We start from the raw sequence: 27,991 nt of genomic DNA, 5'->3' as shown, positions 1-27,991 counted from the left end.
ATAGCCTAAGGGATTGTTGGGTAATTGGTCACGTCAAGAAAATAGAAACCATGTAGCAAGTAAATGGAGAATGGAGAAATAGTATGATGCAAATTATCAGAGAAAAGGTCAAAGGAGAAAATGGCATTTTCTAGTCAATCTTGTCCCATTCTGAATTATAGATTTAATGGTATAAGAACATTGGAAAAGGTCAGAACTGAGAGTCTTGGCTCAACTCAGGGGTTGACAAAATCAAGGAAGAGGATAAAGCTCAAAAATAGATGATTATGGGGAGTAACAAACTAATCATGGAAGCATCTCAAATCAGCTCAGTCAGCAAAGAAAGGGAGGAACACATACATCAGCAAAAGAACATCAAATTCTTCCATCTAATCCCAGGGCTCTTTATTCTGGGACCATTCTATAAACTTCTTGCCCTGAGGTAAAGGTTATAGGAAGTAGACAGGAGAGGAAGTAGAAGAGAATTCTTGTTGTGTAGATGTTACTTACACTTGCAAACTACTGGCAAAGTAAGTGGAAAGTCTATTCCCTAGTTCACCGACTCTTGCCAACCTTACACGAAGTGAAGATTTGTAAGCAATCAAAATAGCAAAAAACAGTACAGATGCTCCACCCCAGATCTTTAGCCAATGAGGCACAGCACAAGACTCAGAAACATCAGCAACAATTCGAGTTTGTAAGGGCTTGAGGGTCCGGTCCCATTGAGTCAAGATCGCATTTCTGGCTCCATCCCATTTCCCAGGTCCTGTCAGCCTGTACTGATAAGAAGTGCAGGGACCAAAGAAAACTTCCTTTCCCAGCCTAGGATCCTTAAGGAAGAGGGATAAAATGCTGGGCTTTGCTCCTATGCATATAGCAAGTTCATCCAAATAGGTGATATAGTCCATTTTCTCTTTGGTGGGATCCATAATGATGCCCCTTAGTGAAAAGAAGGAAAATGGTAAATCTTTTGTCATTTCTCCGTTCCTCCCCAAACTTCTCAACTTGTTTTATCCAAGAACCAAAACATGAAGAGGATGTTTTTCTTGGGGAAAAATAGATAAGTTGGTTTTGTTTTGTTGGAGAGAGTAAGAAGAAAATTTTATTTTGAGAAATGGGGACAGGTAGAGTGTAGGAGAGAAAATGGCAAAGAGGTTAATCTCTTTAGAGCAATTTCAAGTGCTGGTTTAGGAATCTGAATTCAGTATGAGAGGAAATTCAACCACTGTAAACATGAAGTAGAAACTAATTCTTCCTGTGTAATGCCAGATAAACTGAAGCAAGGTAGATATTAGAGAGTTTTAAATATTGTATTTGGATTTCTGAGAGGGAGAGATTGTGCTGGGGGCATGATGCCCCCAGGGCTGATATCCAAAACATCCAGCAGCAAATGTGAGTTCTCAATGACATATATATGACTCTAAACTCAGGTAGACAAAAGGCAGGGGCAGAGTCAGGACACTGAGAGCGGGAATTTCCAGGCAAGGACCATCAATCCATTCTGACAGGTTGTGGGGGTAGCACCATACATTTTTACAAACTGGGAGTTACGAAGGTGTCCCCCTTAAAGCCAGGAAGTCTGGACTTAGAGGTATAAACAATGCCAATTAGATATCTAAGATAGGACATCTGAAGTCTTATCTTCTGGAATGTCAGATCTCCACAGCCCTAGTCATCTCAGTTTCATTGGGCAGAAAAGGGGGGTTGCAACCAGAGAAACCTAGGCAGAACAATTCAGGGAAACTGAGGCAGGACCATTAGGGAAACTGAGTCAGTAAAATAAAAGAAAACTGTGGCACAGACCCTGTAGACATAAACCTATGTGCAATCATCATCAAAAAGAAGAATAAGACTTCCTAGAAAAACCAAAGTATGGGTTTGATGGGTATTTTTGAATTCCAAATACTGATTTTTTATTTAATTTCAAATAAATCAAGAATTCTCTTTTAGTGGGGAAAATATTAATTCAAATCTTGCTAGATTTTCTTTAGTAAAAAACACAAGAATTTAGAAAATGGAATGGATCTTAATTTTAGAATCAGTTGCTTTGTAAAATACAAGATTTGGGTATTACAAAGGATCTCAGAAGCCACTTAATTCTACCCATACACTCACAAGAATCCTTGCCATAAAATAACAATGTACCCAACAAGTATTTTTAAACCACTTAATAAGTTCAAGGCACTGAGTATATATAGGGCAAATAAAAATACTGGATAGGGGAAAGTCCTGTGATTTCATAAACATAGGGAATGTCTATATAAAGAAACTCTCCCCTCCCAACCCCATCAATGTGGATATGTAATTTCTCTACATTTGTTGGAAAGTTGCCTAGGTTACTGAGAAATTAAGTGATTTTTTTGAGGGTTACAGAACTAGTATGTCAGAGAGAGAATTTGAACATAGATGAAATGAATAATAGTCTCTCCCTTTAAGGAATTTATACTCTAAGCCTTTAGATTGGCTTTGAAGTATATATTATGTTGAATTGTTTAAGTACTGCCAAGGCTTAGGTGAGAGCTTAGCTTAATTAAAGTGCTTGATTTGCATGTTCCAGTGATGCAAGATAAAGTCTTGTAGTTCTTAGTTATGTTAGTGTGATGAACATGGGGGTTAGTGGGAGTACAAGGGAAGAAATGATTGTAGTTGTAGGGAAGAGTGTGTTAGGTTTTATTTATTATTTATTTATTTATTATTTATAATGCCTTACAAGTAGGCATTGATTCTCTTTGAGAATGAAGGAGAAAAAGCAATAGTAACAACAACAAGGCTTCTATAAGAGGCCTCTATACAGAGAGAAAGACTTTCACAGTAGGTGATATGCGTTAAACTTGTCATACATATTTCTTACATGTGTACTACATATTGTCATCTAAGTTTAAACTTACTTCCCCCATGGATGTTGCATGCATTTTTGGGAAGGAGTGAACTAGGTCCTTAGGAAAAGGTTTTGTAATAATTGTCTTTCCTGTGCTAGCTGAGAGTACTAGTAACTGCGATCTGGGGACCCAACCTATCAGTTTGGGTTTTTTTAAATGAAGTTTTTTTATTTTCAAAACATATACGAGGAGATTTTTTTCAACATTGACCCTTGAAAAATCTTGTGTTCCAATTTCCTCTCCCTTATCCCCATTCCCTTCCCTAGATGGCATGTAATCCAATATATGTTAAACATGGTAAAATATATATGTTAAATTCAAAATAGGCATACATATTTATACAGTTATCTTGCTACCCAAGAAAAATCTGATAAAAAATGAGAAAGAAAATAAAATTCAAGCAAACCACACAACACAAAGAATCAAATACTATGTTATGATTCACTCTCAGTTTCCACAGTCCTCTCTGGGTGTCGTTGGCTCTCATCATTATAAGATAATTGGAACAGGCCTGAATCATCTCATTGTTAAAAAGAGCTACATCCATCAGAATTGATCATCGTACAATCTTGTTCCAACCTATCAATTTGAACAGAATTTGGAGAATACTGCTACTTCCTCTTCTTCTTCCCATTCCTTTTCCCCTCCTTTATTTTCCTCTTCTTTTTCCTGTTCGCTCTTTGTTCTCTAAGAGGACCAATGATATCACAAGTGTAAATTGGACTTATGTAAGGCAGAGCTGTATCAAAATCCAGTGGCAAGACAAAGGTCAAGATGACTAGTGATGGCAACAACAACAACAACAACATCTAGTCTTTTCTTGAAGCTCTCCATGGAGGAGAACCAGGGTGGCTGGGTGATGCAGTGGATAGAGCACTGGTTCTGGAATAAGGAAAGAACCTGAGCTCAAATTTGGCCTTACATACTTACTAGCTCTGTCTGGGCCAACATCTATTTACCTCCATTTTCTTAACTATAAAATAATGATAATAATAGTACCTACTTTTTAGGGTTAAAAGGAGTAAATGAAATTATTCTTGCAAAGCATTTCACACAGTGCCTGATACATAGTAGATAGTTAAAAAATACATGTTTTCTTTTCTTTCCCTTCCTCCTATGGAAGCTTATTCTATTCTTGGATAGCCCTAAATATTAGGAAGCTTTCTCTTATATTAAATTTAAATTTACTTTTTTTTTGTCTTCTACCAGTAGAATCAGTTCTGTCTTTCGAAGCCTAGAATCTAATCCTTTTCTCACATGACAGCCCTTCAAATCCTTAAAAACAGCTATCACTTTCACTGTTAAAAATGTATCTTGTTTTAGTCCTTCTGACCATTCCCTTGCCACCAGTCAGTGTAATCAGTTCACAAGTAGCCAGTATAACCCAGCAATACCGGGAAGTAAGATTGTTAAGGAGAACCTAGAAGTCACATATAAACTCTCTCAAAAATCAAAGGACAATAATTTGCAAACTGTATCCTACATTAACCAAAAATTACATCCTGGTAATGTATACTGAATCAGAGGAAACTATCTCAGCTTTGCTGTTAGGGCATTTTAGTTATATGTCAGAATAAGTGTGCCTGCTCTTATTTCATAGTTTTATAAGTTAAATCACAATTTACTTTCTCTCTAGATCTCTTTTTCCTAAGACTAAAATATCCCTACTGCCTTCAAGTGAAAATCATACATGCAGTCTTGTGATTCTTCACCCTCCTGGATGTTCTTTTCTGGCTATTCTCTATTTTATCCACATTTTATCTTAAATATATTGGTCAGGACTGAATATAATGTTCCAGGTATGTTTTACCTAAGGCCTCTCTAGTCTTGGGTACACTGAGATTCCAAACTGCTGACTGCTGGCAGTTGCTGGCAACTCACAATGACTTCTGTAAGTGGAAAGTCTGTCCCTCAGAATTTGCTCACATATCCTTTGAAAGCATCTTGTAGTAAACGTTGTTATTGTTGTTCAGTCATTTCAATTATGTTCAATTCTCTGTGGCACCATTTGGGGTTTTCTTTTCGTGTTTCTTTTTTAATATTTTCCCCCAAGTTATATTCAAAACAAACAAACAAAAATTACATTTGCTTCTAAAATTTTTGAGTGATTCATTCCCCAACTGTTGGGTATCCCCTCAATTTCCAATTCTTCTCCCTGAGAAGATAACTGTTGTGAATATTTTTTGTACATATGTGTACATGTATACATGTTTTCTTTTTGTATTTTTGAATCTATTTTGGTATTCATGCCAAGTAGTGATGTTGTTAGGTCAAAGGATGTGCATGAATTTATAGCCTTTGGGCACAGATTATGTCTTTTTGATCATTCATTAGTTGGGGCATGAATCTTATTTTTTATAAATTTGACTCAGTTCTCATGTTTGGGAAATGAGGCCCTATCAGAGAAGCTTGCTTAGAAACTCTTCCTACAACAACAGCTAACTGTATTTCCTCCTATTTATTCTTTCCTTTCACCCTGTCCCTCCCCAAAAGTGTTTTGGTATTGACCACTCCCTCCCCTAATATGCCCTTTCCTCCATCATCCTCCCTCTCTTCTCATATCCCATTTCCCTCCCATTTTTCTTCCAGGCAGTTTAGACCTTCATACCCCCATAGGTATGTTTCATCCTCTTTGAGCCAATTCTGATGAAAATAAGGCTTACTTTCTCACCTTCTCCCCCTTTCCCTCTCCACTGTAAAAGTTTTTTCTTGTCTCTTTTTTTATGGCAGATAATTTGTACCATTCCACTTCTCCCTTTCCCTTTCTCCCAGGATATTCCTCTCTCACCCCCTAATTTTATAATTTAAAAAGATATTATTCTTTCATAATCAACTCACACTTGCGCTCTGTCTATATATTTTCTAATTGCCATAATAATGAGAAAGTTCTAATCAGTTACAAGTATCATCCTCCCAAGTAGGAATGTAAACAGATAAACCTTATTAAGATCCTATGATATCACTTTTCTGATTACCTCCTTATATTTTTCCAGAGTCCTATATTTTAAAATCAAATTTTCCATTTAGTTCTGGTTTTTCATCGCAAACATTTGAAAATCCTTTATTTCACTGAATTCATAACTTTTAATTCATACCTTTTAATAAGCTGCTCCTTCTTAGTAGCCTCTGCCATCAGTTGATTTGTTGGAGGTATCTTACATAATCCTATGACAAGAATAAAATACATGACTTTTCCTTAATTGTACACAGTTGCCCAGAGCATGTCTGCTAAAGGTACTAGACTTGAATACTTTAATGAATCAGTAAATCGCATCAATGTGGTCATTCCTTTTACTATGGTAGGTCACAACTATTCATATTTCCTCATCCTGGATGACTCTTCCCTGTGTTTTCGTATAAAATCTCTGTAACAGAAATTTAGTCAATACTAGAAGCCTTATGTTTTAATATTTCTTAGATCATGCAAAACATGGGCCATACAACTATTATCCCTAAAGTTTGTGCAATAGTTAACATTGATTATAAAATAATGCCATGGATTTAAGGACCCTTAAAAGGGATATAATCTAATCCCCTCACTTTATAGATGAGGAAACTGGGACTTAGAGAGGTTAAAACACTTGTCATAAGATTTAATAGACACCATAAGTAGGAGTTGAAATCAAACAATGATTCCAAAGACAATTGTTTTTTCTCCATGTTAAATATAATTACTTTTAATAGGCAAATCAGATGATCCCATAAACTGGTCCTGTTATGATTTATACCCTGACTTCATTTTCCTGGACTCTTCTCGCCTTGGATAGTATAATCATGATCAATATCTTCCATCTTTTATTCCAGTCTCATTTTTGAGTCCTTGTTTGGTAATGAAGAATCTTTTTCAGGATTATGGGCTAGCTAGTCTACTTTATTTGGTTCCCTGTGTGTCTGCTATTTGCTAGCAGAAATACCTGGATGCAATTTATTTGCCTGCTCTCCCCTGACAACACAATCTCTTGCTGATTATTATTGGCTATGCCCTGACACTTAACATCACTTTGCCCAACTTTCCATTTAAAGCTTCACTTTTGTAAAACATCAATCACCTGCCCAAACTTCCTTCTAATACTTGCTTTTTGGGACCTTCTTTTTTCACCTGTCCTATACTGTCTTCATTGTCTAGTCTTTAGATTCTATTCATCCCCATCTGACTTCTCATTGCTATTATGAACTTTGATCTTGATCAAGTCTAAGGAATAGAAAATCTTAGGATCATAGATTTAGAAATGGAAAGGACCTTCAAGATCATCTAGTCCAGTTTTTTTTAGTCTCAAAATTAAAGTCCAATGAGATGAAGTGATTTACTCCAGCTTACACAAGAATGACAAAGGACATTAAAATGGGCTGGACTTGAAATTAAGAAGACTCAAATACCAGCTCATATACTTTGTAGATGTGTGAATCTGAACAGGTAATTTCAGTTCTCTGGGACTCTGTGTTTTCATCCATAAAATGTAGGGATTGGATTTTATTACTTTAAGATCTCTTCTAACTCTTAAATCTAGGATTTCATGTTAAAGCCCAGAGTCAGGATAGAAATCCAGTTCGTTTCACTCCATATCCAGTATTCTTCTCACTGTATTACCCTGTCTCTTTCTAAAAACAGTCAGAACTGCCTTAGGTTTCTACCAAAGATCTCATTTCTACAGTTATAGATACAAAACATACCTACCTCTCTTCTCAGACCCATGCATCACACAGATTCCAAAAAATCATTTAAAACTATTCTGGATTATAAAAACATACAATTTGCCAAGATAATGGCCTACAGAAAACTCATATTGCTTCAAAGATTTTATGTAAGGACTTTTTAAAATGAAAAATATTACTTGGCCATAGCTTGTGAAGATTCTATATATTCTCTCTATATTTTTGGACCCCAAAATATATTTAGATTTGGATAGTCAGGAAAGGGGTGATTACTAGGTAGAATTAGAGAATTTTTTTTTTTTTTTTTTTGCTAAGGCAATTGGGGTTAAATGACTTGCCCAGGATCACACAGCCAGGAAGTATTAGGTATCTAAGGTCACATTTGAACTCAGATCCTCCCAACTTCAGGGCTGGGGCTCTATCCACTGCACCACCTAGCTGCACATGGAATTAGGTAATTTTAAAGAGTTTTTGAAATGTAAGAGAATATCTTTACCCTTGAAGACTCTTGTAGCCCATCTTCCTTGGAGTTCTATTCCTGGAAAGAGTGCTCCTTTAAGTCTGATATGGCCCATGACAGCCATTGTTGGCTTTTCCAGGTTTGAAGGAAACACATATTTGTATAGGTAGATCTTATTTTTGCATAGACTTCTTGTAGGTTCTTCAAGGAAGGGAAAAGAGAATGTGAATCCTGTAGCAAAAATCGCCACATCAATGTTCTCTTCTACTGTCCCATCTTCAAAAATAGCAGAGGTTTCTGTAAACTCTTCCACATTGGCCTTAATAATGATATTACCACAAAGGATACAGCTTGGCAGTTCATCATTTATAATAAAATTTGGTATTCGCCTTTAGTATGGTAACAGAGAAATGAAAAAAAAAGCCCACTTACTGATTTTGTATATAGGTCAATCAATCAATCAATAAATGTTCATTAAGTACCTACTATGTGCCAGGCACTCTACTAAGTCTTGGGGAACTGTGCTAAGCACTAGATGAGAGTAAAACACTTATTTATGAAAATCTATGTTAAGTTGCTTATCTGTATGAGAATATTATATTCTCTCTCTATATAATATGTAGTGAAATCTGTATGAATAATCAATCCAGTAAACTTTTTATAGGCTAAGATGAATGTTTCTAACTTTTCTTTTCCTACTTCCAGCAGTAAACCTTCAGAACTTTGTTCATTACAAGTTTAGAAACAAAATCCCTCTCCGGGGATATAGTTATCCCTTCTGCATCATGACTTTCCCTATCATAAACTTGCATATTGGTATGAGAAATTAAATGGGAATTTGGGGGAATTTTGTAGAAGCTGCAGATAATACATGAAGGTCAGCAGACAACACCAAGCCTATGATCAAACATCTAACCCACATTTTCCAATAAGATACTATTAATACCCTATAAAAGAAAAATAAGGGGGCAGCTAGGTGGTGTAGTGGATAGAGCACCAGCTCTGAAGTCAGGAGAACTGAGTTCAAATCTGGTCTAAGACACTTAATACTTCGTAGTTGTATGACCCTGGGCAAGTCTTTAACCCCAATTGCCTCAGGAAAAAAAAAAAGAAAGAAAAGAAAAAGAAAAAAAATTCAGATTTCTCCTCTGGTATGAAAGGAAGGCCAAAAAATTTTATGTGGATTTTCCAGATCACTGAGGTACTATATGCCTAATTCCTGTGATGTGGAAGGAATAACTATATATTTCTTTTAAAAATTGTTTTTATAATAGCTTTTTATTTTTCAAAATACATGCAAAGAAAGTTTTCAACATTCACTCTTGCAAAAATCTTGTTTTCTAAATTTGTCTCTCTACCTGCTGCACAAGAAAAAACAGATCAAAGGGGGAAATATGAGAAAGAACAACATAAGCAAGCAAACAACAACAACAACAAAAAAGGAAAAAATACTATGTTGTGATCCACATTCAGTCCTCATGGTCCTCTTTCTAAATGCAAAAGGCTCTCTCCATCACAAGTCCATTGGAATTGGCTTGGATCATCTCATTGTTGAAAAGTCCATTACATAATCTTGTTACTGTGTACAATGTTTTCTTGGTTCTCACTTCACTTAGCATCAGTTCATATAAGTTTCTTTCTGAAATCATCCTGCTGATCATTTCTTATAGGACAATAATATTTCATTATATTCATATACCATAATTAATTCAGCCATTCCCCAACTGACAGGCATCCACTTTAGTCGTATATTTCTTAAAGAGATAATGCAACCTCTTCCCAAAGATTAGCTAACTGAATATCTGTTTAGGTCCTGATGATGAAAACAAAACCAGGCAGAAGTAGAGTCTGATTGGAAATAAAATAAGTCTAAATGAAATCCTTTAAAGAAAAATAAAAACACACATTTATCTTTTGTACTATATATTTTAAAATAACTGACTGACAGTTATTTACCATATGACTGATTTACATTGAAATCATTGTTCTTTAAAAATGTATATGTAATGATGCTTTCCCTTTTATTACCATTATGATTTTGAAGATATGATGACCATATGAATAGGGCTGAAGCCACAGAATAAAAGTCATTCTTTAAAATGTTCCCATTTTCTTTGATGGTATTCTCATTTGGGTGATACAGAGCTCATTAGAAATAGTTGGCTATTTAACTAGATAATTTCTTAGAAATTCATACTTTCTTTATTCAGTTCTATTTATAGGATCATAGATCTAGAAGTATAAGGGACCTTAAAGGCAATCTGATTTAAATTCCTCATTTTATAAATGAAGAAATCAAGACCAAGGAGTTAAGGTTAAAGGAAATGAACATTCATCTTTTTACTCCAGTTAGCTCTGTACTATATTGCCTTCCTAATAATATTTGATTTCCCTTATTTTATTTTTGATACCTGTTAATTACCAAGGGATATATAATTTTTTGGTTTGCGTACATATATTACTTCTAGAATCAATGTATCTTAGTGCTTTTTAAGGAAAATTTAAATTCCTTGATTTTCCAATTTAATATGAAGCCAACAATCATTCTCCTGGCACCCATCCTTCTAAACTTCCCAATCAGCCTTTTAAAGTTTTTGATCCCTAAAGGCTTTTGACTCCAAGTATTTTTGATCAATATAATTATAGTAGCATCATGAAAGTATTGATATTTAATATAAATTTTAATTTCCCATTATGTCATGCTACTTCAAAATTTTCTACAAATAAATTTTTCTATATTAAAATGATTACCCCTTAGGAACAGCCAGTCCATAATTCTTGTGGTTAAACCATTTTGAAAGTTGTTTCCTCATAATCCAGTTTCTCATTGATGAAGGCAGCATACATGAAATCACCTGATTAAATCTTGTTAGAATGATCATAAGAGAAGGGTAGCCATCTTTAGAAAGACGGCTAATGACCCAGGCACCACTTCTGGTACTGAGAAATACCTAAAAGGTAAGGAATGGTGGATAAAGTATCCGTTATTTCTTATTACTCCTCCACATATAATCCATACAGTAGTTTGTCTTTGAAAGCTTTTATATTTTAGAAGTCATATTAAAATTTCCTCGAATGAGAGGTAATTCCACAGAGTACAAGGACTGCAAATAGAGTACTTGAGTTCAGAATCTTCCAATGGCTATTTACTGCCTGTGTAATCTTGGGTAAATAATTCATCCATCCTGAGCCCCTGACCTTCTATTTCTTCAATCAAAGACGGTCAGACTAGATGATCTCTTAAAGTGTTTTCTAGGCAACTTCTATGAATTATACCAATTTAGATACAATTTGAAATAAATAAAGAAGGAAGTAAGATTGAAAGACTGATACAAAGATGAACAGATGAGTTTTGAGACTTATTCCTATTGTTATTATTATTTATGAGGCAATTGGGATTAAATTAATTGCCTAGAGTAACTCAACTAGCAAATGTCAACTATCTGAGGTCAAATTTGAACTCATATCCTACTGACTCCATGGTCGGAGCTATATCCATTATGCCATCTTGCTGTCCTTCATTGTTACTTTACAAATAATGTTTATTTGACAAAAGACAGCCAAGGCATAGAAAGGAGAGAACTGACACTGGATCCAATAAGATCTGGGTTTGAAATTCTGTCCATGACATATGTTGTTGGCTGTGTGAATCCAGGCAGGTCCTCTAACTTCTTAGCATTCTAAAAGACTCAAAGAAGAAGAAGAATCTGACCCTGAATTGTTAGGGATTGCTTCCTCGTCTAGAAATCACTTATAGCAATGAAAATAGGTTCAGTTTGTTATCCACAGAAATGTTGGAATCAACTGGTAACAGCTGGTAAGACTTGATTATTAAATTTTCATTTAAAAATTATTTTATTTAAAAATTAAGAAAAAGGAAAAAAGAAAAAAGAAATATGAAATAAAATAAAACAAAAGATAGCATTGTTATGTATCTAGCAGAACATCAGGGAGGATTAAAAATATGTAATAATGGGGCAGCAAGGTCGTATAGTGGATGGAGCACCAACCTTGAGATTAGGAGGCACTGAGTTCAAATCTGATTTTGACATTTAACACTTCTAGTTGTGTGACCCTGTGCAAGTCACTTAACCCTCATTGCCTAGCCAAAAAGAAAAAAAAACCTCAACATATATATTTATTTATTTTATTATATATAATTATATATGACATATAATAATATAGATATATTTATATTTTATGTATAATATATTATAAGTAATTATATAGAATATAATATATATATAAAATAACAAATTACCAGTTCAAGAGAGTGTGTATATATACACATATATTAGTAGAAGAAATTCTATTTATGAGTATCCATCTTTTCTAACTTCTTTGTAAATTTTTTTTTTCTCAGCTATGCACCTTTTTTACTTTATCCTTTTTTCCCCTTTCATGCTCCCTTCCCCCAAACAGGCTATCTTTAGGAAAAGATATATTTATGTAGTTATCCATATCTAATCTATTACTGTATCTACAGCTATAAACATATACATACACTTACATGCATACACCTCCTCCCCCAATTAAAGACATACAGCTTTTCTATCGCAGCTGACTCTCTGCTTTAATTTTGCTCCTTAACTTGCCTTACTATTACTTAACCTCCCTCCCCCATGTATCTCTCCCTTAACTTCTCTTACCTTTTGCTTCCCTGTTGGTCCATTCCTCCTGCCTTATTTCTGTATAGATTTTATTTGACCCAACCCCACAGTTTTCAGAACTATCAGTTCTCTCCCCTCTAATGCTTCTGTGTTTATTCTTCTTTTGCACCTCATTTGTATAACATGATTACTATTTTTACCTTAACTCTGCCTAGTCTTTCTTTTGAGCTACCATATTATTTGTCAGTCTTAAAAATATGGCACACATTTCTCATGTAAAAAAATAAACAATTTGTCTATGTTGAGTTCCTTGAAATTGATCTTTGAGATTGGCACTTATATGTTAAATTTTGTATTAAGTTATGGTTTGATTGATATAAAGTCCTGAAAATCTGTAAGTTCATTGTTCATATTTTTCTCATTCAGTAGATAATTTTGCTGAGTATGATATTTTTGCCTGCAAGCCTAGTTCTTTTGATTGCTGGTAGACGTGATTGCAGGACTTGAGGTCTTTTATTGTGGCTACTGTTAAGTCCTGTACAGTTCTAATTGTAGCTCTAGCATATTTGAATTTTTTGTTTGTTTGTTTCTTGCAAATTTTTCTCTTTTATCTAGGAATTTCAAAATTTGGCAATAATATTAGTGAGGTGACCAGTAAATTTTTTTCTATTTCTACTTTCCCCTCATATTATATCACCCAGGACAGTTTTCTTGGATTATTTATTGCATTATTTGCATCAAGGTTCTTTATTTTAGTCACAATTTTCAGGAATCTAATTCTTATGTTTTCTCTTCCTGATATGTTCTCCAGATCTGTTGTTTTTCTTATAAAATATTTCACATTATGTTCTATTTTTTCCATTCTTTATAATCTGTTTTGTTATTTCTTGGTTTCTCATAGTGTGATGACCACATTAGCACCCTGGATACCTTAGAATCAGCTGGAGTCAGGATAAGCAAAAGTCTTTATACTTGTTCTTTAGAAATAGAAGTCAAGGGAAATGGATGAGTAGGATTTCTTCGCCCTCACCTCTTCCTCTCCTGCCCCGAAGTGACCCTGGCTAGTCTCACTCCACCACCTAGTCCCTCCCACAATTCTCTGTATACATCAAATGATTTGGCCAGGACAAGATAGTGGAAAGGGCCATTTTCCAAGCATATTGTTATAGAGTATTGTCCAATTGGTAATTAGCCTCAAGTGCTCAATTGTCTGACCTCAGTGCATTAACTCAAGAGTTTCAGACCTTTACACATAGTTTCATTGGCTTCTCCTTGCCCAATCCCAATTTTCAAAGAATTATTTTTGCCCTTGAGACTCTGTATTTCCTTTTCTAGTTAGTTAATTTTGTCTTATAATCTTCTTGTTTTTCTTAGATTTTTTAAAAAAAGTTTTCCCTCATTGCTTCTCATTTGATTTTTTAATTCTTTTTTAAGTTCTTTTATAAATTCTTTCTAGGCAGGAAGTCATTTCATGTTACTCTTTGGGGTAGAGCTGTTTTTACTTCATTGTCCTTCTCTGAAGATGAATCCTGTTTCCATAGTAAGTTTTTCTTTGATGGTTCATTTTTTTTAATTTTTTTTTAATAAGAGGTATTAGTATAAGCACCTCTAACCATGGGGTGGGAGAATGGTGCCTCAAGCTTCACTTCAGCTCTCCCCTCTGACCTAGAATCCCAAAACAAGAGATTCCCTTTCTGTAGGAAGTGCTCATAGTCAGAAGTGTCACTTGTGACTGCTCAGGCTAGTGTCTCAGCAAGCTGGGCCTGGCATTCCCAATCAACCCGGACTCAGACTCCAATCCCAAAACAATCCAGGAAGTGAAAGTATCTGTGGTTCCTGCAGAGGCTCCAGCCACACCAGCGAGCCCTAGAGCTCCCTACATGGTATTTCTGCAGAGCTGGCATGAAGGTGTTTTCACTTAGCAGGAATTAATCCTGTCTTGGGTCTTTTTTCAGATCTTCTTGAGTTATGCCTGGAGGACTTCCATTCTACCACCAGTTCTGAAATGTAAATTTGTCCTATTTGTGGGGGAAATCCGGAGGGCTTGAAATTTATCCTTAAATCTTCATTGTTAACATTTAACTTGTAGCAAATGGTACAATTCAGAGCTTTATTTATTGTTTAGACTTAATAAAGTGATGAAAAAATATTAATAATGCAGATTAAACTTAAAAATGTGATCTGAATACCTTTTTTTGCCCCTAGAGAGCTGGTTGTTAAGTATTTACTAGCAAATTCCTCTCCCAAAACATTTTTTTTCTGATTTCTTGAAAAGGAATAACTGAAAACACTTTATCCTCTACCATTTCCCCTTTTTGTCCATACACACACGTATGTATTTTGGTCTAGCATCATAAAAGTAAATGTAACTTTTAAGGTATGCAGTATTAATATTTCTACCTTTCATTCTCAAGAGTTCTGAAATATAGTGAAATATTGTTTGAACTTCGAGTTGAGGGACTTGGATTTGATTCCCAGTCCTGACACCTATTAGCAGTGTGAACGTGGGTGTTGCACTTAATTTCTTTTTGTAAATTTTTTTTTCTGAGGTAACTGGGGTTAAGTGACTTGCCCAGGGTCACACAGCTAGGAAGTGTTAAGTGTCTGAGGCCAGATTTGAACTCAGGTCCTCCTGACTTCAGAGCTGCTGCTCTATCCACTGCACCATCTAGTTGTCCCTCTTTTTGTAAATATTAAAGCACTGTATAAATGAGAACTATTACTAATAAAATGATGATTTAGGAAAATATTTAATAGAATTACATTGAAATTTAAGTATGTATATAATTTTATTTGTGTGTATCACCTAGATATATGATTATAAATTGAGTGTGATCATCATATTTAGAACTAGAAATGACCTTAAAAGCAATTTAGTCCAATCTTTTCACTTTGATTTCCCTCTTCATTTTTGTTGCTTTGAAACAAAGTTGTAAAATGGGATTAATTGGAACCAGGACAATTGAGTAGAATTCTGGCTTTGCCACTTACTATTTGTGCTTTCTTGGACAAATGATTTAACCTCTCTGAGATTCAATGGTACATGCAAAATGATAGGATTAGATAGATGAATTCTTACTCTAAAATCCTAATGTATTAGTAGTAAAGCTGAAAGTTGAACTCAGATTTTTGGACGTTTATTTTTAGGCTCATAGGACAATCTAAATTTCTGATCTTTTTCTTGTCTTGGAATGAGAGAGTAGGGAAAAAATTAGCTTTCTCTGAAAACTACCTAATGCTAGGCATCAATGCCTTTTCTAACATACTTTTTGGAGACATATCCATTCTGCAAGTGGAGACTTTCTATGATTCAAAAAGCTTGGAGCTAAAAGTGTCTTTGAGAAATTCCAGGGTTTAGGTCATGTGTATTCATCTTAAATTACAATTATCTTGTATGTTTCACAACCCCAAAGCAAAATCTTGTCAGGAAAATGAATTAGAGAGCTTATAAATAGGTGAATGTACCTGAGAGGCCACACGACTCAGTTCTACTGCAAGATCACCACCAGTATTCCCAAGACCAATTACAAGGATCTTCTTGCCCTGAAAATCTTCTGGGCTCCTGTATTGCTGACTATGCAGGATCTGTCCTTGAAATTTGTTGATTCCTGTGAGAAAGTGAAAAGGCATAATTAAGGATAGGGTGCTTGGGAATTATATCAGTGGAAGCAAGCAGAGGCACAAAAAAGTACTCGGTTAGACATGATGAATCAAATACATATTCTGTGCAATAGAGCAGTAATGGGCAATTTTGTCACAAATAGGACAAGTACCTTGTAAAGAGATCTGGGTTAAGTGGCCCTAATTATTGTATCCAACTCTTCCTGACCCTATTTGGGATTTTCTTGGCAAAGATACTGGAGTGGTTTGTCATTTCCTTCTCCAGCTCATTTTATGGATGAAAAAATGGAACCAAACAGTTAAGTAGGATCAGGATCACAAAGTTCCTAAGTATCTGAGGCTAGATTTGAACTTGGAAAGATGAGATTCCTGACTTTCAGGCCTTGCACTCTATTTCACCCAAGTACTTCTGCACAAGCAGATCTAAATTGAACCTCAAATTAACCATAGATGAAGAGACACTCTTGGATACCATCATGCTGGGAGGAGGCTATGATGCTGGGGTACTGGGTCTCAGAGATTGAGAGCCTGTGCAACATGAGGCCACTTCTGCAGAGGCTATTACTTAGGGCTGGATGGTGAAGGAGCTCAAATTGTGTATCCACTGCTGAGGATGGGGTGGAAAGTGACTTCCTAGTTTAATTATTCTACCAAAGGAATTTCTACATTATTAAAGTTATGAGAGCTATCAAAATATAAATATCACATATTTTCAATTTATAGACTATCTTTGAAACTAATTTTTAAAAATGTAAACTTAAATACAGAATGAGAAAAGAAAAAAAATGTTGCCATGTACAGAGTAAATAATGATAGAGGGTTCAATATAAAATAATAAATTTCCATTTCAAGAAAACTTAAGTAATAAAAACTATACATTGTTTTCAAAGCTGCCCAACTGTGCTTCCCTGGTGGTTTTCTTTTGTTCTCTGCTGTGCACTACTGCAGTAGTCCAATAAAATCACATGCTATCTGACTGTCTATGAAAATTTCCTCCCAATTTTCTACATTCCTTCTATTCTCAGCTACATAGGTTTTAGTTATACAAGAAAATTTTGATTTAAAGTAATTGAAATTATCCTTTTAATACTTCAACAGTATTTTCCTTTATAATATAGTTTAAGATCTGATACTGCTGAGTCTTCTTTCTTTACATCTTTTTTTTCCTGTTTTTTTAAAGTTTCTGACCGTTTGTTCTTCCAAATGAACTTTATTATTATTTTATTCTAAAGCAGAAAACAAATAATTTTTTCAGGAATTTAATTGGGATAAAATGGAATAAATAGGTTATTTAGATAAAATTGTCATTTAAAAATTATATTGGCTTTATCTATCAAAGAACAATTAATACTACTTCAATTATTTAGATTTGAGTTTATTCATATAAAACATGTTTTATATTTATATTCATATAGCTCCTGTATCTGTTTTGGTAGGTATACACTCAGGTATTATATACTGTGAAGGTATTTTAAATGGTCTGAATCCATATTGAATAATATTTCTGACAGTGTAATTTCTCTGTTTTCACTTTTGATTAAATGTATTTTAATTTTAACTTTGTGTAAGCTCACGATTACTATCCTTTCTTGTTTTTACATAATAAATTCTACTTGTGCCCTTTATTTTTATCTTTGTGTATGTGTCTCATTTTTATAATATTTACTAAAAGAAACATATTATTGAATTCAAATTTTCAATATGCTATCCATTTCCATTTTATGGGTAAATTCATCCCATTTATCCTATTTACCTTGTCTTTCTTCATGCTTCTACTTTACTTTTATTCACTCACTAGCCTTTCTATTTCTCAACCCCTCACCCCTCTAAGAATATCTCCCTTATCCTCTCCTTCCACCATACTTCTTGGTCTCCTATTTCCTTCTGAATTTAGAAGACTTTTATACCCTTCTCTCTGTCTCTTTCTCTGTCTTTCTCTGACATATACTTTTATATATGATACACATACACACACACACACACACACACACACACACACACTTCCTTCTTTAATCCATTCCCAATGAGAGTAAGGTTTCAGCACTACTTCCCCTTTAATAGCTTTTTCTGTATCAACTCTTCCTTTTATCCCTCATTTATATAATGATCATTCTTTTTTTTATCTCTCCTACAGTTTTGCTCATCATACTCAGATTAGCTTGGGCAGATTAGCCCAAGCCTTTCTTTCAAACTACCCAAATAACAACAATCATAAGAGTACCACTAATATTTTCACATATGTGAAGTAAATCATTCAACTTTGCTGAATACTTCATAATTGGTCTTCAATGTTTACTTTATATTTCTCGATATTATATGTTTATTTTCCTCTTAAGTTCTGGGATTTTTGTCACAAAGACTTGAAAATCTTTTAGTACATTAAGCACATTTTTTTTTTTTCATCCAGGATTATATTTAATTTTCCTGGATGTTACCCTTGGTTGTCACCCCAGCTATTTTGCTTTGTGGAATATAGTATTCCAAGACCTACACTTCTTCAATATAATACTTGGTAGGTCTTGGGTGTAATTCCATGATATAAAAATTTTTTTTCTGATATTTTCTCCACATTTTAAAAGTTAGATATGATATTCCTGTAAGATTCCTTCCCAGGATCTTTTTCAGGTGGTGATTGTTGGATTTTTGTTTCTATTTTTTCTTTGTTTTCATGTTCACTTTTCCTTGATAATTTCTTGTCATATTGTATCAAGGTTATTTTTATTATAATTTTCAGGTAGTTTGACTATTCTAATATTATTTCTTCTTTATCTGTTCTTCAGATCAATTTTTTTCATGAATTTTTCATTTTCTTTTCTACTTTTCATTCTTTGGATTTTAAAAATGATTTCTTGGTGTCTTAGACTGTCATTAGCTTTCCCTTGCCCAATTTTAGTTTTCAAGGAGTTATTTTTTTTGCGTGTTTGATTTTCTATGTCAAACTGGGAGGCCTTCTTCTCATAATTTTCTTGGGATTGCTCTTATTTTTTCCTAATTTCTCCCTAATCTCTCATTTTATTTTTTAAAAGTTCTTTATTTCAATAAATCAAAGTTTATTAAAGTTCTTAGAACCCCTTGTGTTTAGGATCAGTTGACATTTCTCATTGAAAAGGGGGTGCCTTTTTTAAGTTCTATTATATTTCTCTGGATAGGATCCATATTTCTATCCCCATAGTAATGATCTATAATTGGGTTCTTTCTTCTTTGCTTACTCATTTTTGTTTATTTGTTTAGTTTTATTTTATTTTTAGAAGCATTTGTTATAATGAAGTTGTAGTCCCAAGTATGGAGAATGATGCCCCAAGTCTCATGTCCTTATTGTTATTTTCTGAGGTGTGTTTCAGGGTTGAATCTTGGGCTTACCTCTCTACTCCAAAGCCATAGATAAGGCCCCCAGTCACACTGTCCTGTAAATGATTTTTACTCACTGCAGTGGCTATAACCTACAGTTGTCCTTTCTACTCTGGAATTGAAATCAGGGACTCTGCTGTCCTGCAAATGCCCATAGCCATCAGGGTCCTCATCCCTCACTGCTGCACTCCCAGGTGTATTTTAGCCCTTCTCCTATAGCCTAGCTTGAGGTACTTCTGGTTAGCACAGCTGTGCTTGGCATTCCTCCACAGCAGAAGGTCTTTCACTCTTCCCCTACTTGGCAGTAGACTACAACACAGTTTGCAAAATGAAAGTTTCTAAGGCCAAGGCTGCCTCTCCATCCAGCTGTCTCCAGGACTTGTTTGTGAATTCTGCACAGTCACCAGGAAATGTTTGCACTTTACTCATACACAACCTCAGCCACAGGAGATCAGGTTTTTCTTGGAGTCTTCTCAAATTGTCTTAGAAGAACAAATGTTTTACCGGTATTTATTCTGGCTGTTCTGAGGCAATGTTCGTTATTTTTTTGTGGAGGAAATTTGGAGAGCTGCAAATTTTCTGACCTATTCCACCATCTTACCAGAATCCTCTCTAACCTAATTATTTTAAATTTCACATGAGATAGTGTGGTGTGAGGAAAATCATATAGAATTTAGAATCACAAGAACTGGCTAGGTTTGAGTTCTAGCTTCAGTTCTTTTTGTAGTAATCCAAGGACTATGGGCAAGTTAATTATCCTCTCTGAACTCAGTTTTCTCATCTGTGAAATGGGAAAAACAATATTTACCCCATTAATCAACCAATCACCTCACCAGGGAGTTGTGAAAAAGCATGTTATAAATGGTAAAGTGCTATGTAATATGAACTTTTATTATGAAACACAGATTGAATAAGGAACTCTCTGAGTCTAATGATAATGTTATCACTAAACAGTTCCTTTAATCAGTATATTCAAAACAACTGCCTACTTCAGTGAGGGGGGAAAATAAACCACATCTTGCAGATTGGATTAAATTATAAAGAATTTGTCAAAGGAAATTTGATTACTTTTTTTTCCCCTTTTGGTTCAGATCCCTCTCCTCTGATCTAGAACTCTCTTTGTGAAAACTCTCTGAATTGGTGAGCAGGTTGTTAAATCAGCCATTTAATGGGATATGAAATATTAAGTGTTTTCCAGGTCTTGCCATTATTGTATGTGAGTGGCAAGGCTTGAATGCAAGTGTTTCTGATTTGAGGGATAGTTTTCTATCCCCCATGTTTTTTTGTCTTTTGACTAAGCTGATAGTTTTTTTTAAAAAAAGAACCTGACAAATTTTAAAAGATTCTGTTGATAGTGTGTAGATGTTGACTTAGCATCATTGGCCAGTTATTCTCAAAGAGGAGAAATAGTCTAAGCACTGCCTATATGAAAAAGGGGCAATGTTAAAAACTAATAAAATAATTCTGTAAAGTTGCAAAGGTACTCTTTGTAGGGCTTTGGGGCCCAAAGAGGAATTCTCAGAGAAAGAATTAGAAAAACTTTCTCTAAAAGCTCCAAAAAGAAAATCATTTATTTAACATATCATTACTACAGTATAATAATTATAATTCACAACTGTATAGTGCTTTCAAGTTTACAAAGCACTTTTAATCCATTATCTTCTCTGATCTTCATGATCACTTTGTGAGGCAGGCAGATAAGGAAACCGAGGGCCCCAAGAGTTTAAGTCACTTGCCCAATCATACAACTAATGCATGTGAGGTGGGATCAAAATACAAGTCTTCCTGATCCCACATTCAGCACTCTGTCTACAATCCCTACTGACTTTCTCATACTTACAAAACACGTATAAATGTTCAAAGTACATTATCTATTTAGAGCTTCATAACAACTCAATGTGATAGGTACCACAGACATTATTATAACTGCTATTTTTATAGGTGAAGAAATAAGGAAATATAGATGAGACTCAGAGAGGTGGATGATTTGTGAAGAATCATACAGCTAAGTAGTATTGGAAGTAGAGTTTGAATACAGGTCTTCCCAACTCCATGTCTAGTTACTTGGCCATCTGCTGTTTGTAGTATAGATTTAAAGAAAAGAAATAAGCATCTCATTGATTGACATGTAATGTTTCCAAATAATTTACCTTCATTAATTACATTTTGCCTAGATTAATTAAAATCTATTTCTAGGAAATTAGAAATTCCAAGTATCAGTCTTTGGCTCTTTGAAGTTTTTTGGAGTCAGCATAACCTGGAGTCCTAAGTTAAACATTAAACTAATTTGATGTCCAAGCAATTTAAGTCTGATTTTTTGCCATGTTAGGTTAGATTCAAACAGTGAAATAATTAATACATTTTCCTACAACTCAATAATTACTCTTTTTACCTACATAACTGTGATATATACAGAATGAGAATCTTTCCTGTAGAGAACTGCCCTCTCCTGCTTGGTCTGTTTGGCTAAAGAGGTCCACCATGATAGACAAATACCCTGGGAATAGGAAAGATTCAGAGCTTCTGAATTATTAATATTGTTATTATTCCTACAATTACTACTATTCTAATGATGATGATGACTACCAGAGGTGTCTTACATTTAAATGACAATTGATTCTTTTGCAAGTCCTTACAGGTACATTTTATCTTCATTTTGTGATGGATCAGTGGTGTCAAATAGAAATGGGCCATTAAACCATACCCCAGAATCCTGCTATAGCACATATTAACATTATATATGTTCTGTTGTTGGTATTTATTTTGTAAAACATATCCCAATTTTACATTTTAGTCTGATTCAAGCAGTATTTGGAAATATTGTGGATACGTGTACCCTGCAGGAGGTTTTTGATGCCTCTGGAGTTGCTTATGACAATGGTTAAAATATTTGTGAATGAAATGCTTTTCTCTAAAAAAGCCTGGCAGAGTAGCCTCTGTTCAGACCACACTAATTAACTTACCAGGGAAGGATTGTAGAGGGAAGTGAGGATTCAACAAAAGCCCCGTGCAGATCATGACTGCATCAAAGACAGCTGTATCTTGCTTCCCCTCTTTCTCTGTCACCACCTCCCACTGGCCAGTAGCAGAGAAGTCTGGACACTTTGTCACACTGTGCACAGTTGTCTGAAAGGAAGCATAGAAACACCTTCTTCCTGTAAGAACTGAGGACGAAACACTGGGATTGATACCAAAGAAAGTGCCAAACGTGAGATTGACTGATGTTATCTAGTCATAATATCCATCAAAATCTTAAATGTTCTAGAGAGGGAAAATGTATTAGAACAGCAACATTGAGAGATGGATACATGTAAATATCTCATGCCTTCAAGGATTCAGTAAAAAAAAAATCGGGATTTACTGGAAAGGTGGTACTGCAAGCATCTTGTACTATCTCTTCTAAATATTAAATTTTCAGTGTGACCATTTAGACTTAGGAAATTGGCAACTGCTGCAAATTAGAGTTTGACATTGTTTTATTATCTAGACATAAGAAACTAATGGAGAAAATGTAATGCAGATTAAACTTAAAAATATATCCTTTTTTTTTTTGGAGGAAGAGTAAATTTTTAAACATGAGTCAGTTGTTAAACATTTATCAGCACTTTTCCTTATGCATATGTTTTTATAAACTTTTTCTTTTTCTCCATTTTCTTCCTTCCTTCCTTCCTTCCTCCCTTCCTCCCTTCCTTCCTTCCTTCCTTCCTTCCTTCCTTCCTTCCTTCCTTCCTTCCTTCCTTCCTTCCTTCCTTCCTTCCTTCCTTCCTTCCTTCCTTCCTTCCTTCCTTCCTTCCTTCCTTCCTTCCTTCCTTCCTTCCTTCCTTCCTTCCTACTGTTTTAAGCCCAGGGTCACAGCTGGTAAGGGTCTCAATCTGGACTTGAACTCAGATCATCTTGACTCCAGGACACTGAGATATTTAGCTGACCCATATTTTAGTATTTTAACAATTGTGCAACTCCCATAGACATTTTACTGAAAAAAAAAAAAAAAAGAAATCAAAATAAATCTCTCCCTACTCATTAGTATAGCCTGGTGACTTAGTGGATGAAGTAAATTTCCAAAGCCTCTCAGTTTACCTGATTCTAATAGCCTTGATTTTAACTCTTCTAAATCCTAGCATGTTCTGTCTGAAAGTCTGAAGGGAGAGGTCTTTGTCAATTTCCTAGGACAAGTATCTCTTCCAGTTTACTACCAAAGATATCTTGTATTGATTGAAAAGATTTATAAATAGGATCATAGATTTCTAACTGAAGGAATTTTAGAGGATGTCATTTTATAGATAAGGAAACTGAGGTCAAGTGACTTGTACAAAGTTACAGGGGCAGAAAATAGTTGAGTTGGAATTTGAAACCACATCCTCTGACTCTGAATTCAGTGCTCAGTTCTCTACACCAAAGTTTAAATTTCTTAAACTGTAAGTAACTGAATGGGGAGGAGGATTGTGAAAAATCAGACAACAGTAAAAGATTTCTGAATACTCTGTGTACTATAGTATCGAATATTCCACCAAGATTTAATTCTTTATGTAAAAATAAACAAGCACATCTACCTCTTAGTATGCAAATTTGCTGTCATTTTTATTAAGTTGTAAAATTGTATATATATCAAAGGATTATTTTAAAAATCAATTTTTTTTGTGATTTATTATCACTAAATGTTTGATGGGTGTATCTTTTTTATATCTATATACTTGGGGTTGTGGAAAAATTTCTCAGGTGAAAAGGGGTTGCAGATGCAAAAAGTTTAAAACTCTGGTCTAGCAAGCAAAAAAGGAAAAACAAATCAAGAGAGAGAGGATGTGTTGGGAAATGTCTGCTTTGGATATATACTCTTGGTTTCTGGGGGGAAAGAATTAATAAGAGGAGGTGAGAAATGATTCAGTTTGAGCACGAATCCTACGAGAAATCTGAGAGAAGCATCTTCCCTTTTGTCCTCTTTGCTTCTTTTATATGGAGAGAGATTCTGGAAGGACCTCCCTCAGATTTTTCCTTTCCACGAGCTGGTTGCCCTGCTAACAGGAGTAATATCTGTTCCTTCAGTCCTCAGCATCCTAAGGTTTCTTACCTTTAAGTGAATGTATTTCAGAAGGTCAAAGTGCTTAGCATAGGAGCGAAGATATACCAAAAACTTTGCTTGGTTCATATAATTGGGATAATCTTCCTGGAAGGGGAAGTCACTGAAACAGCTCATCTCCTTGGTGATATTGGTCACCACAGATTTGTAGACTTGAGTCTTTCCATGTCCAGAGGTTTCCTGGAATGGGAAAGTCAACTTTTAGAGAGAGAGAGCAGAATTCAGTATTGCCTCCTGGAATATTTGTGTGAATTTTTTCTTATATTATAGACTTGTTATAATCCAAATACTTTATAAGTCTTGAAGTTTGTGTATTACATGAGGCGATACAGTATAGAACATTGTCCATGGAGTTAGGAAACCCTGAGTTCATTTCCTTTCTCAGATACTTTCTAATTACATGGCTCTGGAAAAAGTTATTCGGTCACTTTCTGCTTCAGTTTCCTCATATGTAAAATGAGGAATAATAGTAGAATTTATCTCCCAGAATTGTGAGGATCAAATAAAATAATAACTGTAAAGCACTTTGCAAAACTTAAAGCACTATATATGTACTAGCTATTATTAGTATTAACATATAATTAGTATTGTTCAGTCATTTCAGCCATGTCTGAGTCTTTGTGACCCCATTGGGAGTTTTTTTGGCAAATATACTGAAGCAGCTTGCCACTTCCTTCTCCAGCTCATTTTACAGGTGCAAACAGAGTTAAGTGACTTGCTCAGGGTGACACAGCTAGGAAGTATCTGAGAGCAGACTTGAACTGAAGAAGATGAGTCTTCCTAGATCTAGGTCCATTACATACTCTAATATGTCACCTAGTTGCCCAAACCTCTGCATAAAATCTAGATAAAATATTAATTTATAATTATTGTTATTACTAACATTGCTGCTACTCTGTCTCCAAGGAGATCCCAGTCTGCTCAATTCCCCATCCCATGTCTGATGAGGCACTGAGCAAAGGAAAGTCTGATGACTGGAATGCCTGGCTAATAGCAGAGGTTTGCAAATAATATTACAGATTTGGTCTGTCCAGTGAAGATTAACTCTAGGGTTTAACTGTTGGATGGAAGATTAGCTATTGTTAAATATTAACTATCATCTCCCTCCTTTGGGATTTTATGCATCTATTATTACTTCATGGGATCTCCTTAGTTTTTTTTTTTTTTTTTTTTTAATGCCACTTATTCATTTACTTGTTCTTTCATACTAAACTTACTGTTGTATTGAATCCCCAAATCAAAGAATGCTAGAGTTAGAAGACCCTTTAGATATTACATAGTCCAGTCACTTCCTTTTAAGATAAGGAAACTGAACCCTGGAAAGGTCAATTCTCCAGTTAGCTAGTAAGTGACAGATTTAAGAGTCAGACTTATTTTTATAGACTGGTACAAACAAGCACCTTCATTTATAGGGTTCAAAGTAGACACAATCCTGCATGATCAGAAATGTATTAACCTATTAAATCTCAGGGAGGAGCCTCAGGGAAACCATATACTCACAATAAATTTCCATAAACCCCCAATGTCATCACTTCTCTCAAAACATATGGGCTCCAGTCCCTCTTCCAAACAGCATTTGATAGAGATCAGACCACTCACACCAGCTCCAATGATTGCTACTTGTTTGGCCATGATCTCGTTAAGTAAGACTTCTTCGTCCAAGAAAACAAAGGAGTTTTTATCACAATATTTCCCAATATCACAATGGGATTTCCCTCCTAAGAAAAGAAAGTGGAATCAGATAACAGAATTAATTATCCTTCTAATAAAAGAAAGTGGAATCAGATAACATAATTAATTATCCTCTAATAAAAGAAAGTGGAATCAGATAACGAATTAATTATCCTTCTAATAAAAGAAAGTGGAATCAGATAATGGAATGAATGAGTCAATAACTTGTTAATGAGTACAAAGATATGTTAACTTTACTAAATTATGCCTTAACCAAATGTGAGGGACCTTTTTCTGAACTGAAAGAGATAGTATCATTTATAATTCTTTTGGAGACTCTTTAAAAACATAAGTAAGTCTATCAGCATTTGGTAGGTTTTTATCTTTCATACTCAATGAGGACCAAAATGGCATTACTATGTAAAGAGACCAATTACAATGTATCTGTGGCTGATCAGACCAATAGGAGCTCAGAATGCTTTGCCATAGGTCACACACAAATAATGAATACAAATGAACATTTAGGGTAGAATCTCTAATTTTGAGCATCTCACAATTCTTCTGAGCTAATTCAATTCTGCTTTGCTCACAGAGCACAGCACCTTCTCGAATGAAAGCATACCATGCTGGGTAGTCCTGTGCTATTATCTCTCATGTCATACAATTGATACTAAAGTTCTTAAGAGAGACCTTGAGAATGTCCTTGTATTGCTTTTTTTTTTTTTTTTTGGACCCCCTTGTGAGTATAATTTGAGGGACTCAGTTTCCTTGTGAAAAGTGGTCCCAGAACACAATGATATTTGAGGCACATGGACAGGGAACACAGGAAACTGGGATACATTCTCTCTAGGCAACTGCAAATACACAGGCAGCAAGGAGACAACTAAACATTATATGGCATCAGAGAAAGCTTAGTGGGGATTCAGAGAAAATTAATTCCAGTTTTTGAGAGAAGGGTCACAGAGAAGAGCAGACATTTGGAACCCAACTAAGCCCAGCAGAGACACTTATCCCAAGTGTAAACACCATAAGAACTCTAGAGAGAAAAATAGGACCCTATAGTGACTAGAGAATGGCAGAAATCCTGATTCTGTGATTTCACTCAGACATTCTTTCCAGATGAATATTTTGACAATGATTTCCTATTGTGTTTTCACCTGTTAGTGAAATTCTCTATTTCCTGCTATAACCCTGATGTGCAGAATAAGTTAAAACTGAGCAGTCCAAATCATAATTGCTGTTTTCTTGCCTAAGAGACCAGATATTAAAAAAGCAAACCACTATATAATCAAACCAAACAATGTAAACATTTATTCACAGTGCCTCAGTAAGCTTACCTTGTTAGCATAAAGTAGATGATCTGCTGCTATCTCTCTTTTTTTAAATCACTTTTCTTTAAAATCCAGAAGCCAAATACTTATACTTAGTTAAAGCAAAATATTAAAAATTGAGCCTTTTTTTGGTCATAACTGGAAATCTACCAGAATGAAAAGCTCTTGAAAGTGAAATTGGTCTATCAGAAGAATTTTCTTGCAGCTTTTTGATTATACTTCTTCATTACAAGAGGATCAAATGATAAGATTTCAAAAGTCAGGAGACCTTTGGACATGATGAAATAAACTTTTTCAGTCTCTCTTATCAGTCCAATTCTTTCTGACTCTGTTTGTTTCTCTGTTCCTTCTTCCCTTCCCCTCTC

The 27,991-nt window shown here is 34.8% G+C and overlaps 1 protein-coding gene across 1 annotated transcript; it reads right to left on the bottom strand.

Moving 5' to 3' along the window:
• Positions 1-379: 379 nt before the first annotated feature.
• On the bottom strand, positions 380-27,991 carry LOC141540543 (dimethylaniline monooxygenase [N-oxide-forming] 4-like). The gene is made up of 9 exons (XM_074264633.1): positions 27,633-27,991; positions 26,125-26,342; positions 24,616-24,804; positions 22,514-22,676; positions 16,047-16,189; positions 10,723-10,922; positions 8,008-8,360; positions 5,954-6,023; positions 380-918 (listed from the first exon to the last, which is right to left on the bottom strand). The coding sequence occupies exons 2-9, from the start codon at positions 26,254-26,256 to the stop codon at positions 486-488; spliced, it is 1,683 nt and encodes a 560-aa protein (XP_074120734.1). The 5' UTR covers positions 26,257-26,342; positions 27,633-27,991; the 3' UTR covers positions 380-485.

The sequence above is a fragment of the Sminthopsis crassicaudata genome, chromosome 4 (assembly GCF_048593235.1).
Source record: "Sminthopsis crassicaudata isolate SCR6 chromosome 4, ASM4859323v1, whole genome shotgun sequence".
Classification (NCBI taxonomy): domain Eukaryota; kingdom Metazoa; phylum Chordata; class Mammalia; order Dasyuromorphia; family Dasyuridae; genus Sminthopsis; species Sminthopsis crassicaudata.
Note: the sequence above shows the minus strand (reverse complement) of the source record. Positions and strands in the feature narration are given on the sequence as shown.

What these genes read in the sequence shown, in the direction of transcription:
- LOC141540543 (XM_074264633.1), bottom strand. Translation starts at nt 26,256, where the DNA reads ATGGCCAAACAAGTAGCAATCATTGGAGCTGGTGTGAGTGGTCTGATC. An exon ending in GGGGTTTATGGAAATTTATT is followed by an intron (nt 24,805 to 26,124) that starts GTGAGTATATGG and finishes TTCCCATTCCAG; the next exon opens with GAAACCTCTGGACATGGAAA. An exon ending in TGAAATACATTCACTTAAAG is followed by an intron (nt 22,677 to 24,615) that starts GTAAGAAACCTT and finishes GCTTCCTTTCAG; the next exon opens with ACAACTGTGCACAGTGTGAC.